The following is a 16,114-nucleotide window of genomic DNA, read 5'->3' as shown; positions in this document are numbered from 1 at the left end:
CCCCGAAAGTCCCGTAAGCCCCCTTCTCTTCCCCTGTCCTCCCACCCACCCCTTCCCACTTCCCCGTTCTGGTTTTGCCCTATACTGCTTCACTGAGTCTTTCCAGAACCAGGGGCCACTCCTCCTTTCTTCTTGTACCTCATTTGATGTGTGGATTATGTTTTGGGTATTCCAGGTTTCTAGGTTAATATCCACTTATTAGTGAGTGCATACCATGATTCACCTTTTGAGTCTGGGTTACCTCACTTAGTATGATGTTCTCTAGCTCCATCCATTTGCCTAAGAATTTCATGAATTCATTGTTTCTAATGGCTGAATAGTACTCCATTGTGTAGATATACCACATTTTTTGCATCCACTCTTCTGTTGAGGGATACCTGGGTTCTTTCCAGCATCTGGCAATTATAAATAGGGCTGCTATGAACATAGTAGAGCATGTATCCTTATTACATGGTGGGGAATCCTCTGGGTATATGCCCAGGAGTGGTATAGCAGGATCTTCTGGAAGTGAGGTGCCCAGTTTTCGGAGGAACCGCCAGACTGATTTCCAGAGTGGTTGTACCAATTTGCAACCCCACCAGCAGTGGAGGAGTGTTCCTCTTTCTCCACACCCTCTCCAACACCTGCTGTCTCCTGAATTTTTAATCTTAGCCATTCTGACTGGTGTAAGATGAAATCTCAGGGTTGTTTTGATTTGCATTTCCCTAATGACTAATGAAGTTGAGCATTTTTTAAGATGCTTCTCCGCCATCCGAAGTTCTTCAGGTGAGAATTCTTTAACTCTGTACCCCATTTTTTAATAGGGTTGTTCGGTTTTCTGGAGTCTAACTTCTTGAGTTCTTTATATATATTGGATATTAGCCCTCTATCTGATGTAGGATTGGTGAAGATCTTTTCCCAATTTGTTGGTTGCCGATTTGTCCTCTTGATGGTGTCCTTTGCCTTACAGAAACTTTGTAATTTTATGAGGTCCCATTTGTCAATTCTTACTCTTAGAGCATACGCTATTGGTGTTCTGTTCAGAAACTTTCTCCCTGTACCGATGTCCTCAAGGGTCTTCCCCAGTTTCTTTTCTATTAGCTTCAGAGTGCCTGGCTTTATGTGGAGGTCCTTGATCCATTTGGATTTGAGCTTAGTACAAGGAGACAAGGATGGATCAATTCGCATTCTTCTGCATGCTGACCTCCAGTTGAACCAGCACCATTTGTTGAAAAGGCTATCTTTTTTCCATTGGATGTTTCATTGTTCTGTTTCTTAAACAGACTTTCTCTGTGTAACTCTGGGTGTCCTGGAAGTTGCTTTGTAGACCAGGCTAGCCTTTACCTCAGAGATCCACTTGCCTCTGCCTCCTCAGTACTGGGATTAAAGGTATGCACCATCACCAACTGGATAAAGATCAGTTTTCTAAAAGGAGTAAACCCACAACAACAGGCAGCAATGGAACAAAAATTAAAGGGCTAAACAAAATGTCAAAACTAAAAAGACATGTCATTAATCACCTATGCAGGTTTGGTAAAGTTAAGTCCAAAACTGACTATCTAAGATATAAACCCTTAAAAGGCACATCAACATGAAATTTTAAATGTTGGAGAAGGAAGGAACTGGGATCAGTGAAGGGAGGGGAAACTGTGGTCAAAATGTAATATATGAAAGGAGAATCAAAATAAAGTATAAAATACTAGGGATAAGGGTTATACAAGCTTCTAATTAGAGAAAGTAGGTCACCAAGGATTAGAATAACATCAAAGGCTGTAACACAGTGGAGCAATGAAACAGGGTAAAAGAAATTAAGGACATGAAAACGGGTGGAAAATCCTTTCCTCTAGAATCTAGGTTTTTTTTTTTTAAGATTTATTTTATTTTGATGGGACTTTCGGGGAGTAGGGGTCCAGAAAAGGGGAAATCATTTGAAATGTAAATAAATATATCAATAAATTAAAAAAAAAGGAAAAAAAAAGAAAAAAAAAGATTTATTTTATTTATGTGAGTACACTAGCTGTCTTCAGACACCCCAGAAGAGGGCGTCAGATCTCATTACAGATGATTGTGAGCCATCTCACAATCTATGAGGTTGCTGGGATTTGAACTCAGGAACTTTGGAAGAGCAGTCAGTGCTCTCAACTGCTGAGCCATCTCTCCAGCTCTAATTTGTTTTTCCTGGTGGCTGTGAATGAAGAAACTCCAATACAGGCCAACGAGATAGCTTAGTGGGTAAAGAGAGCTTGCCAAGCAAATCTGATGAGCTGAGCTCCAGTCCCCAGAATCCATATAAAGGTAGAAGAAAAGAACCAGCTCACAAAGCTGTCTTCTGACCACCACACATACACCATAGGACTCTAACATGGGTATGGTTACTCACCTCTTATGCCTGTAAATATATCACAGATCTCACATAACCCAGGCTAGCCTTAAATTTGCTATATAGCCAACATTAGCCTTGAACTTCTGGTCTCCTGCCTCCACCTCAATGCTGGGATTACAGGTATATGCCACCAGGCCTTATGGGAGATTCTTTATGATAAGAGAACTACATAAGATTGAAGAGATGGCTCAATGGTTAAGAGCACCAACTGCTCTTCTAGCGGTCCTGAGTTCAGATCCCAGCAGCATGGTGGCTCACAACCATTTGTAATAAGATCTGACGCAATCTTCTGGTGTGTCTGAAGACAGCTACAGTGTACTTATTTACATAAAATAAAAATAAATCTTTTTTTAAAAAGAGAACTACATAAACCAGTTCATATTTTTATTTAAATTGTAAGCTTTCCTTAATGTTTATATTTTGTTACAAATGTTGTCCTTTGAACATTGTAAATTAGAAAGCCATATGTTTATCTTGAGAAGCCAATATGTCTTCAATGTATACTGTCCTCTTCTAAGTATCTCTTCCTGTAGTAAATACTTAATAAGACAGCTAATCCTGCTTCAGTCCGACTCTGAAATTTTTTTCTGTGGCTTAGTCAAGAATGCAACTTTACCTGTATGAAGATTACTAAGAACAAGGAATGCTGTCCATATTACTGAGAGCAGAGCTAGGCTCTACTACTACTACTGCAGCTCCCCCTTCAATAGACTGAGGGAAGAGGATTTAAAAAAAAATGTAGACTATCATACCCCCAAATTACCATTTAATTATAAAAATAAAAAATATTTTTAGATTTATGTGTTCTTAAAAAAAAGTCACATCTGGGACTGGAGAGATGGCTCAGAGGCTAAGAGCACTGACTGCTCTTCCAAAGGTCCTGAGTTCAAATCCCAGCAACCACATGGTGGTTCACAACCATCTGTCTGAAGACAGCTACAGTGTACTTACATATAATAAATAAATAAATCTTTTAAAAAAAGTCACATCCAAATTGCTCTTCCTCAAAAAGATGTAGAAGAATGTACTAGATCAAAAGAAAAGAAAACAAAAAGAAGAATTAAACTATGAAGGATACAAATGAATTTACCAGATTATGTTAAAGAAGTATCTCACAGGAACTCAAAAAGACAAAAAGTGCCGGGCAGGGTGGTGGGGCACACCTGTAATCCTAGCACTCTGGGAGGCAGGGACAGGCAGATTTCTGAGTTCCAGGCCAGCCTGGTCTACAGAGTGAGTTCCAGGACAGCCAGGGCTACCCTGGCTAAACCCTGTCTCGAAAAAACCAAATCCAAAAAACCAAAAAAAACCCAAACAAACAAAAAGGCACATTTCTCCAAACTGCATGTGCTGAGCACCTTTATAGAAATGCAAAACATAATAATTTACCTCTACTAAAATGATAATTTTAAAAATGAAAAATAAGTTGTGGCTGGATATAAAAGAACTCATGTGCAATGTTTCTGGGAGTGTAAGTGGTGCATATGTTATGGAGACCGAAGTGGTAGTTCCTCAAAAAACTACACACAGAATTACACCATGGCCCAGCATTTCTACTTCATAAAAGGTGCAAGTCTCAAACAAGTTTTTGAGGTATGTGCATGCTTGTGTGTGTGTGTTTGAAAGCTGAGGCTGTAGCACAGTGGTAGTGTAGCAGAGCAGCACTGGCATACAAAGACCTGGGTTTAATCCTCAAAACTTCAAAAAACTATGTAATAATATACCTTTAAATGTCATATACATAAAATAACTGTAGGGACAGAAAGTAGGAGAATGGCTACCAGGGTGAGCAGACTGAAGAGTCAGGAGTTATTTAATGGGCACAGAATTGTTACAGGATATTTTATGATACACAGAAAACCTAACTGTTAGCAAATCATGGAAGCCTAAATAGATACTGCATTTGTCAGTACAGTTAGGTGCATCCTGAAGAGATGCGGTTTGGGTGTACCTCTAAGAGCCTCCACAGATAAGAATACTAAAATATGGAAAGTTCCTGCCTATTTTAAGGCATTGCTTGGGAGAAGTCTTGTGGTCTTTGCTCTATGACCCAAGGCAAAGTCAATTGGATGGTCTAGAGCTACCCCACCATAAAGGTTCAGCCTCTACTGACCTGAAGTGGAGCACCCCCACCAAGATGGTGATGTGGTTCAGTCAGCCAAGGGTGTAGGGGAGGAGCTAGAGACTTCTTTTATAGCTACTGGCCCTCTGAAAGCTCTCCTTTTTTGTTGTTGTTGTTTTTTTGTTTTGTTTTGTTTTGTTTTTTGGCTTGGAAGAGATTTTATGTAAGGAACTCCAGGTAAAAGATAAGAGATTCTCTTTTTGGGCTTGCAGGAACATCAGAGAAGCAGCTAGCAGGACATAGGTAAAACAGAATTATAGGAAAGGGAGCTAAGGAGACCTCCTGAATTAGGAAGAACTCAAGAGAAGAGTAGAGTAGCTCAGTAGAATGATATGGAAAGAGGTTTCTAAACAGCTGGCAGTTTAGCTGTGGAATCAGTCTTGTAAATAGATATTTTGCATCAAGTTCAGAAGACCACATGGGAGTGGCAGAGCCTTCCCTTGGGGAGGCTCAGAGGAATCAGTAAGGCCTTCTTCTGGTCCAAGTATGAGTATTTACTACATGCATATCTGGAACCTGTGAAGATCACAAGAGTGTTGGATCCCCTGGAACTGGAGTTACAGATGATTGTGGAGCTATCACATATATGCTAAGAAATGAACCCATGCAGGTCCTTTGCATGAGCAGCAAGTGCTTTTAACCACTAGCCATCTTCCAGGCCCTCATAACTCTTAAATTTATGTCCCCTCTTGACCTTTACCACCTAAGTAATCTTGTGCAATTACTCTTTGATGCTAGTACAATGATGGAATTATCTACTGATGCACTGGTCAGACCATAACCCTGCAATTTAGACATAAGAGTCTGTGCCTGTTTCTAGGGGTGGGGCAGAGGGATCAAAATTACATTATTTCTTCTAATTTTGTTGAACTATTATTCAGATGTTAGATCTCTTGGTTTTATCTTTTATGAAGCTTGTTTTTTCTGCAACCATTTCTACTTTCTAAAAAAATCATTTTGGGGTGGGGGACTAGAAACATGACTCCCTGCTAAAGAAAGTTTGTTGTTCTTCCAGAGAACCTGAGTTCACTTCCCAGCATACACATTGGGCAGCTCATAGTCATCTGTAGCTCTAGATCCAGGGGAGAATTCATCACTTAAGTCTAGCCTCCAAGGTACACACACATACACACACACACACACACACACACACACACACACACACACGCACCACATAGAGATTTAAAAATCATGTGAGGAATCTATAGAGAAATGGCCAAAAGGTTAAGAGCATTAACTGCTCTTCCACATGACCCAGGTTTGATTCCTACCATCCACATGGTTCACAACTATCTGTAACTCCAGTTCCAAGGGATCTGATACTCTCTTCTCTTCTGGCCTTCTTAAATACCAGGAATGTACATGGCCATAAGTGCAGGTAAAACACACATGCATATTAAATCAAAACTGAAGCTGAAGAGACATCTCAGTGGATAAAAGAGCGCATTACTCTTGCAGAGGACCTGGGTTCAGTTCCTGGCACCCACATCAAATGGCTCTTAACTACATATCAGTCTAACTCAAAGGGATACAACACCCTTTCATTATTTTAGGGCTCCCTTTAAATCTGTGGCATGCACACACACATACATATACACATAAATAGGTCATGGAAAGTCAGCTCAGTAATTAAGAAGTATTACTGCTCTTCTAGAGGATATGAGTTCAAATTCCAGCACCCATATCAGGCAGCTCACAAATACCTATAACTCTAGCTCCAGGGGATCCAATGTCCTCCTGACCCCTTTAGGCATAAGAAGTCAGTCAGTCAGTCAGTCTGTCTGTCTGTCTGTCTGTCTGTCTATCTGTCTGTCTGTCTCTCTCTCTCTCTCTCTCTCTCACACACACACACACACACACAAATAAAAATAGAATCTTTTTAGTGATAAAGATAAAAATAAATGTAAAAAATCTGTTATATGTCCAAACTTCAGTCCTTAAGTATTACTCTTAAGATTTACACCACTCGGCTTACATTAAACAGATTTAAATACACTGGAGAAATACATTTTTATATTATTTTAAAATATTTGCACACAGTTCTATATTTTGTGAAATGAGAAACTCACCTCTTTTCTCCCTTTTTCAAATTGTTTTATTCTGCACAGAATTTCCTTTGCTGCCTTCCAGTGCTCTCCAAGAGTCTCTTTCTCACTTATGCCCTTTAGTTCTGTTTCATTTTCACTACAAGAATTCTGTCCTAGACTTAGAGATAATTTCCCAGCTTTGTAATATGGAATGGCACAGGGCAGGGAGGGGAAAGGAGATAATGAGTTTATCATTATTAGAAATGTTATTGTCACACTTTAATAACAACTTACATATTCCACCTATCCCATCTTTAAACTATATCCATATACAATAACTGATGTTGAAAATAAGTGGAAAGAGTGCATAGCAGAAACTCAGGACTTAGGCACAAATCAGGTTCTACTTTTGCATAGTTATAGGAAAATGTTATTCCAGATACAAGGTTATTGGCTTTAAAGTTGTTTGTTTGGAATGAAAGAATTAAAAGTCAGGGTCAATCACATGCTAAGCATATACTCTATTACTCAGCTGTCTCTCTAGACCCAAAGTAGACTGTTTTGGTTAGCTTATCATCTACTTGACACAAATTAGAGTTATCTGGGAAAAGGGAACCTCAACTGAGAAAATGCCCCTATTAGACTGCCTATAGACAAGCCTGTGAGTCTTGTCTCATTAATTTTCTGGATTAATGAATGATGTAGGAAGGCCAAGACCACTGGAGGAGAGGTCATCCCTGGGCAGGTGGTCCTGGGTTGGATACAAAGCAAGCAGAGCCGTATAAGTAGTACCCCCATGGTCTGATTCAGGTCCTGTCATTGAACCTGATTCAAGGTTCCTGCCTTGAGTACCTGACTTACTTCCCTTCGTGATGGACTGTAAGGTGTAAACTGAAATAAATTATTTTCTCCCCAAGTTGCTTTTCATCATAGTGCTTATTACAACAGTAGAATGCAAACTAGGGAGCACAGGCATGCTTAAAACCCCATCCTTCTAAAAATTTATTATGTTCATAGTTTTTTGTTGTTGTTGTTCACAAAGACATTTTATAGCTCTCTTGGCTCAGCTAGACTGCTCATCAATTCTTTAAATATGCCAGGCTCTCTTGTAAGCTAGGACCTGTTGCCTAGCCCTAAGATATTTGCCCATAGCAATTCAGATCTCTCAAGATTCATTCTATGATTCATTCTATGATTTTGGGCCCTCTCTCCCAAAACCTTTACTACTTTAAATCTGGACCAGATAGCTTTGCTTACAGGTTTACATATATTCACAATCTACTACCTCACAATCTTTATGTCAATTTTTAATAATATCAAGTCTCAGTTTTTAAAATTACTATTTCTTTACTTAGACTAAACTGTATCTCAATCCCAATGCCTTACATGATGCTTAGCATATAACAAAAATTTCAATATTTAAGTAAATGAGCAAAGGTACTTTCTGATTTAGAAATAAATCACAAGGCACAGAATAGTGAATTCTCTCAGCTGCTGCTATCTGGCTGGATATTCTCTTCAACATAGGCTTGAGTATGCTGAAACAGCCTAATAGTCATTTCCAAATTATACATGCTCTTTTTTTCCTTTTTCCTTTTTTCTTTTCTTTTCTCTTTTCTTTTCATTTTCTTCCTTCCTTCCTTCCTTCCTTCCTTCCTTCCTTCCTTCCTTCCTTCCTTCCTTCCTTTCAAGGCAGGGTTTCTCTGTATAGCCCTGGCTATCCTGGAACTCACTCTGTAATCCAGGCTAGCTTTGAACTCAGAAATCCTCCTGCCTCTGCTTCCCAAGTGCTGAGATTAAAGGTGTGTACCAACACTGCCTGGCTCATACATGCTCTTTTCAAGCCTAAAAAAATAACCTAGAAGCTAAAAAAGCCTAGCTCATTGAAGCACATACAAATTTCTCTTTAGCAATGTTGGTTATTTTCTTTCCTTTTTCTTTTGTACAAGTTCTTACTATGTAACTCACAGGGATCTGCCTCTGGTCCTGAAATCAAGACCTGTGTCACTATACCTGACAGCTGAAATTTTGGACTTGTTTGTTTTAGATAAAAGTCTTAATATGTAGCATGGGCCGATGTGGAACTCCCTATGTAGGGATCTGCCTGCCTCTGCATCCCAGGGCTAGGATAAAGGTGTGGCTCACCACACCCAGCCAGTTGATATTGTTCTAAAGTAATGGTAAACTTACTAATGTTTTTGCAGTTGTGAAGCACATAAGTGGCAGCTTTGTTTAGGTCTTCATCCCTAAATTCCGTTAAGGCTTGTATCATCAGTGGAAGCCCATTGTTTTTTAAAAGTTCATACTGATTTTTCTCTGTAAAAATATCAAACATTAAAATGGTTATTATTTTTCATAAAGTATAAGTATGAAGTCATGATTCAGCACTATGATAATTATGAACATAATTCAAACTTGAAAATAAATAATTTTAAAATTATTTTTAATTTAGGTGATAATCTGCTTGGACTACATTAGTCATAAATAATGTCTAACATGTAGCCACATTCTAAATAAAATGATTTCTAAAACTTAGCCACAATGGACCATACCTCATACCAGTAAACAAATAACTTTTAAAAGATCAAGAGTGGGCCTGGAGAGATGACTCAGTGATTAAGAGCACTTGCTGCTCTTGCAAAGGACCCAAGTTTGGTTTCCAACACCCACATCAAATGGTTCACAACCATCTGTAACTCAGGTTCCAGTGGCTCTGATGGCTTCCAGTCCCTCCTCTTTTGGCTTCTGTGGGTCCCCAGAGAGACACATGACATACACACAAACAATTACATTCATAAAGGTTAAGAGAAAGAATAGAGAAACTGCTAAAGGAAGCAGAAGCTGAGGGAAGAGAGGAGAAAGGAGAGGGAAGGGAGAAGGCCAGAAGAGGGAAAGGGAGACAAGGAGGGGGCTGGTAGAGCGGAGTGGAGATGCTGGAAGGAGTGGATTTCACTGAAGGTTAGAAGAGCTGACTTTTCAAGGTTTTTGGTGAGAGATAACAGGATTCGATTTGTATACTGACATGATGAGAAGATTGAAAATGGAGAGGGACAGGAGCTTCAGTGACTAACCGAATGGAATATAAGAAAGAAAATAAGGAGCTTAACTGACTGGAAGGAGAGCTGGATTTTAAGAGGGGTAAAACCATGTTTCAACCCCTCTGTGTTAATATACACACTGAGTTAATTGAATACTCACCACAATCCTCTGTGCAGTGACCAATGGTAAGTATGATGCTAAATTTTTCTCTTGAATCAAGACTTTCATGAAGGAGTAGTGCCAGAAGTGTAGAAACAATGTGGTATTTGGATAATACCAATGCAAAAGCAGCTGCTAGTTTAATATAGGAAAAAATAAGTACAAATTTAAAATTTCTAATTATACCTGTACTATGTTTTCAGAGCTTATTCAAGAAGAATATAATAGGCCTATATAATATCTAATATGTTGAATGCCATGTGTCATTCAACATATTATAGTAATTTAAATAACTATACTGTAAGATGATGACTTATTATAGTCCTTATTATATATTCTTTTTGCTGTTATTTTGGGACAAGGTTTCTCCATGTAGTTCTGGCTGACCTGGAACTCTCTATGTAATCAGGCTAGCCTTAAACTCACAGAAATCCACCTGCCTCTGCTTCCCCAGTGCTGAGATTAAAGGTGTGCCATCATGACTTTATGTGCTTTTTAAAAGAATGTTTTATTAGTTGCTCTGCATGATGCTGCAAATATGAACTAATACTATAGTCCTAAAAGCCAAATATATATATTCTTTCCTTATATATCTACTGGTATCTACACTGGACAGTAAGGACATTACTAGATAATCAAACCATGCTTGAGGTTGAAATGTTGTCTTATCTGGCTATGATGCTACTAATATTAATAAGGCATATATAAACCTATGATACACTGTGATAAGATTCAAGAAGTCTACTATGCTAAGCTATGCTTTTCCTCATAAGCTATATATTTATTTTATTTTGATAGTTTGAGACAGGGCCTTACACAACTTAGGTTGACTTTAAAACTTATTATTAAGTAGAGGCTAACTCTGAACACTGATTCTTCTACCTCTACTTTCTAAATGCTGGGTTCATAGGTATGCACTACCCTGCATGGCCTTCATAGGGTTTTCAAAAGAGTTCATCCAGAGTCTAATAATACTGGTATGAACAATAGCCAGACTATGAATTACTCAAGGAACTTAAGGAATTACTCAATATATGATTAATTTTTTTTACATGTACTTATTGTGTTTGTGTGTGCTCTTGCACATGTGCCATGGTGCACACATACAGGTCAGAGGACAACTTTATCCATGAGTCAGTTTTCTTATTTCACCACATGGGTCCCAGGATTGAACACAGGTTGTCAGGCTTGGCTGCAGGCACCTCTACCTGCTGATACATCTCACGGTTGAAGGAACTACATTTCAACAATTTTTATGTCTTCAGGACTCAGGTATTCAGTGACTGCTTATTATGTAGGCTTCTAGGGGGTGGAGAGATGGCTCAGCAGTTAAGAGAACTCGCTGGTCCTATAGAAGGAGACTCAGGCTCAGTTCCTAGCACTGACATCATAGCTCAGTCACCTGTACCTCCAGTTCCAGGAGAGCCAATGCGTTCTTGTGGTTTCTATGACCACTAGGCATACACATGCTATACATAAAAACATTAGGGTAAAATACTCAAATATATAAAATACATCTTTAAAAACCCAGCCATCTACTTTTTGGGCTGTTTGTGAATATAAAGACTTCCTCAGTACAAGAATTTACAGACCACCATTCTAAGTGTTTAAATGAATGAGAAGCAGATGTATCCATGGTTCTGGTTCTGATGCTCATTCATACTCCAGGTATGTCAGACATCACCCTTGTCACATAAAGGCATGATTAATTCTTTAAATTTTATGTATATGATATGTCTCTATATAAGTAGATGCCAAATGTATGCAGGTGCTTGCAGAAGCCAGAAGAAGGAGTTGGATCCCTGGAGCTAGAGTACTCCAGCTGTGGTTGTGAGCGGTTCAACTTAGGTTCTGGGTACAAAATTTAGGTCCTCTGGAAAAGTAGCCAAAGCTTTTAACTGCTGAATCTAATTATTTTCCATTTCTGCTATATCAATGTCTTTTGATTTGTCATCTAAATTTTTTTATTAGAGTTGCTTTTTCTTTTTAAAGACAAGGTCTCACTGTGTTATCCTGGCTGGCTGGGACACAGAAGATGCACTGCATACACCACCACATCTAGATAACACAACTCTTTAAGTGAAATAATAATTTAAGAATAAGAGGATCTTATTTTGATCCTCTCATTAGATCTAAAGTCAGACACAGATATGCATCCTTAAAGAAGTTGTAATGTTTGATGGGAAAACAAGGAATTGGAATAGGTAATTTCCTATTTTTTTTTTTTTTGAGACAGAGTTTCTCTGAATAGCTCTGGCTGTCCTGGAACTCACTCTGTAGACCAGGCTGGCCTCGAACTCAGAAATCTGCCTGCCTCTGCCTCCCAGAGTGCTGGGATTACAGGCAGGCACCACCACTGCCAGGCTGGAATAGGTAATTTTCCTTTCCATTTGTAAGAAGCTGAAATTCTGTTAATAGTAGTTAGTGTAGCATTTCAACATTCATCATGTTCAGCTCAAACAAAGTTCAATTATAGAAAATTGACTAAGCATTTTCACTCACAGTTATCAGTAATACATGCATCCATGGTCTTTGTCACTACCACTCCAAGCTTAGCACTGGAAACAGTATTGTGTGAATCAGACTCCAGTTGCACAAGAACTTGAGACAAAACGTCCAGTCCACCCGAAGATACAAAGCAGTTCTGAACATGTGCTTAAGAAATAAAGTAGCAAAACTATTAGTATTCAAAAACAAAAAGTATATTTTTTTTATTAAATCATTTTACATTAGATACATTTATTTGGCTTTTCAGATACTGAAACTCTCCAGAATTCAGGGATTAAAAGTTCAGTTTGTCTATTTATGTGCACATATGCATACATAGTGACACGGTAACACTCCCCTGACACAGTACAATGATATGTATAGTAGGACAGTGTTTTATGTAGGAAATCTTTCATTTCATTTCTGAGAGCTGGCCTGTTCTGTAATATGAATAAAGTGCCCTTCATAACTATTAAACAAGTATTTCAGGAGGACTATAAAGAATAAATTCAGCAGGGATGGGGAATGGAAAAATGGTCTAGCCCTATCATCTTAGGACTGGGGCAAAAGACAGTGAGCGCAGTCTGGGCTTACAGCAGGACCCTGACTCAACATAATAACAATGAAAAAACAGATTCATTCATTCATTTATCCTGGTATTATAATCAGCAAGTTGCCTATTTTCTAAATTCTAGCATAACTCACATCTCAGACTGTTTTGCTCTACAAATAACAATGTGTCTCATTGTTTCAAAAACACATATAGTTTTGTTTGTTTTTTGAGAAATAGGGTTTCTTTTATGTATTTCTGGCTAGCTACCCTGAAACTCACTGTACATACCTGGCTGGCCTTGAACTTATAACCAGCTGCCTTGCCTCTGCCTCCCGAGTGCTGGGATTAGAGGAGCATGCCATCATGCCCTGCCATGAATGCCTTTTATTTATACCTAATTATTTTGCTTCTTGGAGCACAAAATTCTATCATTGAGCAAAGATTCAATAACAGATATACACAAACATTTTTATATAGCTTATAAATAAAAATGTTTATATATCATGTATATTATTTTTGAGACAAAGTCTCACTATTTACCCTAGCTGGCTTCACACAAGATTTTCTTGCTGCTTCTTCCCAGGTGATGTCATAGCCATGTGTCACCATGCCCCAGCTTGAAAATAATGTTGCTAAGAAAGGGTCCCCTGAAACCCTAGAAATAGGCTCATAAACAAGAGATATGAGGCTAGTAGTTAAAATCCTGCCACAAAACTTTTTCCTAGGTTACTGCAGTTCTGAGGATGATAATTTCAATTCCAAGATGATTAAAAACAAAAATTAGTTTTTGTATTGTAAATAAAAGAGGTATTTACCTAAAATAATATTATTCCAGAATTTAACAGAGCTTACTTACTTATTTGGTGGTAGGGACTGAAATCAGAAACGTATACACACAACATCAGCATTTCTCCATTACATCTCTAGCTGCTACCCCTTTCCAAAAACATATTTTGTGTTTATATTAATTATAAATATAAATTTAAATTATCTTTGTTTTTTGAGACAATTTCATGCAGCCCAGGGTACCCTGAACTCCTTATCTTGCTAAGGTTGACCTTTGACTCCTGATTTCTCTGCTTCTACCAGTGCTAAAATTACAGGTTTGTGCCACTATCTGAGAAAGAGACTAAAAATTATTCAAGGTAATAAAAATGATAATTTTTATTTATATGGGAATGTTTTTATTATTCTTGTGGAAAGAGTGGAAACTGTATGCTGTGGAGTGCATATGCAAGTCAGAGAAAAATTGTGAAGTCAGTTCTCAGCAAGCACCTTTACCCCCTGATTTCATAGCTCTTGAAAACTTCATTTAGTAGTGGAGCAGCTGGGACGGAAGTCTTCCTGCCGCCATTTGCACCAGGGAGCCGGGAAACTCCACAGCCTTCTGTTCATAGCCCGTCAGGAGAGAGAGAGAGATGTCCCAGCAGTGCTTTCACTTTTGAACTTAGAGGAGTAAGGACACAGGCTTACAGGCCTACAGGAGGAATAAACTCCAGCCAGAGACAATACCAACTAGCACCAGAGATAAGCAGATGGCAAAAGGCAAGCACAAGAACCCTACTAACAGAAACCAAGGCCACATGGCAACATCAGAACCCAGTTCTCCCACCATAGCAAGTCACGGATACTCTTAACACACTGGAAAAGCAAAAGTTGGATTTAAAATCATATCTCATGATGCTGATAGAGGGCTTCAAAAAAGACTTAAGTAACTCCCTTAAAGAAATACAGGAGAACATCGGTCAACAGGCAGAAGCCCTTAAAGAAGAAACACAAAAATCCCTTAAAGAATTACAGGAAAACACAAACAATCAAGTGAAGGAACTGAACAAAACCACCCAGGATCTAAAAGTGGAAGTAGAAACAATAAAGAAATAACAAAGTGAGACATCTCTGGAGATAGAAAACCTTGGAAAGAATTCAGGAGTCATAGATGCAAGCATCAACAACAGAACACAAGAGATAGAAGAGAGAACCTCAGGTGCTCAAGATACCATAGAAAACATTGACTCAACAGTCAAAGAAAATGCAAAATGCATAAAGCTGGTAACCTAAAACATCCAGGAACTCCAGGACACAATGAGAAGACCAAACCTAAGGATTTTAGGTATAGATGAGAGCGAGGATTTACATCTTAAAGGCCCAGTAAATATCTTCAACAAAATTGTAGAAGAAAAACTTCCCTAACCTAGAGAAAGAGATGCCCATGAACAAACCCAAAAGAAGATACCCACACAAACATAAAAAAATAACAGGAAGCAATAATCACTATTCCTTAATATCTCTTAACAACAATGGACTCCCAATAAAAAGACACAGACTATCAAAATATTTCTCATATAAATCTTCAATTTTATCAGAAAATATTTGTAATTCCCCTTGTAATTAATTTAGTAATATTTTATGTCTACTATTTTATCTGCATTATTTTTCATGATAATATTCAATTTTAATGTCTTTCTATATATTTCCTCTATTTTATCAGAAATGTTTTCAATGCAAATCTTTGATTTTATCACAAATGTTTCTAATTCCACCCTCAATTAATTTAGAGTTTTTATATCTACCATTTCATATGTAAAATTTTCCATGAATTAGTCAATTTTAACGTGTATGTCTATATATTTCTTGACTTTTACCAGAAATATTTGCCATGTAAATCTTCAATTTTATCTGAAAATGTTTATAATTCCACCATCAATCAACTTAGAATTATCTTTATGTCTATCATTTTATCTGTATAATTTCCATGATAATCTTTAATTTTAACATGTTTTTCTATATATTTCTTCAATTTTATCAGAAATATTTAAATATCAGAGATATGTAAATCTTCAAGTTTATCAGAAAATGTTTATAATTCTACTTTCAATCAACTTAGGAATACTTTTATGGCTACCATTATTATATCTATATAAAAATTTCCATAATAATCTTCAAAAAAATAAAAAAAAGAAAACTTCACTTATATATTTAAAATTTTTTACATTTATTTATTCATGTGCAAGTGCATACAACACACATGTGGAGGTCAAAGGGTAACTTTTGAAAGATGGTTTTCAATTTGCATGATATAAATCCTGGTCATCAAACCCCGCTAGTCAGCCATGATTGTAAGAATCTTCACTTGTTGAGCCATTTTGCCATCTTAGTTTTAAGGTCAAGCAAACATTTTCAACATCATGGTGACTATAAAACATCTTCACTACAAAGTATTTTTAATTTTTTTTTTCAAAAAGGAAGGTTTTGATCTTGTTTGTGTTTTTTTTTTAAAGTTTAGTTTTTATTTTTTGAGATGAGGTCTCATGTAGCCTAATCCCTTCTGGACTCTAGGGGTGCCTGCATGGACACAGTGCACATAC

General features: G+C 37.7%; 1 protein-coding gene across 1 annotated transcript in view; it reads right to left on the bottom strand.

The window, feature by feature from the left end:
- The window catches only part of Terb1 (telomere repeat binding bouquet formation protein 1), a 51,006-nt gene that overhangs the window by 18,489 nt on the left and 16,403 nt on the right, over positions 1-16,114 (bottom strand). The window contains exons 8-11 of the mRNA XM_052167108.1: positions 12,212-12,364; positions 9,710-9,844; positions 8,702-8,827; positions 6,554-6,708 (exon numbers count right to left, since the gene is read on the bottom strand). Coding sequence (XP_052023068.1) covers positions 6,554-6,708; positions 8,702-8,827; positions 9,710-9,844; positions 12,212-12,364 — 569 coding nt within the window. The remainder of the gene's footprint in view (positions 1-6,553; positions 6,709-8,701; positions 8,828-9,709; positions 9,845-12,211; positions 12,365-16,114) is intronic.

Source organism: Apodemus sylvaticus, chromosome 21 (genome assembly GCF_947179515.1).
Source record: "Apodemus sylvaticus chromosome 21, mApoSyl1.1, whole genome shotgun sequence".
NCBI lineage: Eukaryota > Metazoa > Chordata > Mammalia > Rodentia > Muridae > Apodemus > Apodemus sylvaticus.
Note: the sequence above shows the minus strand (reverse complement) of the source record. Positions and strands in the feature narration are given on the sequence as shown.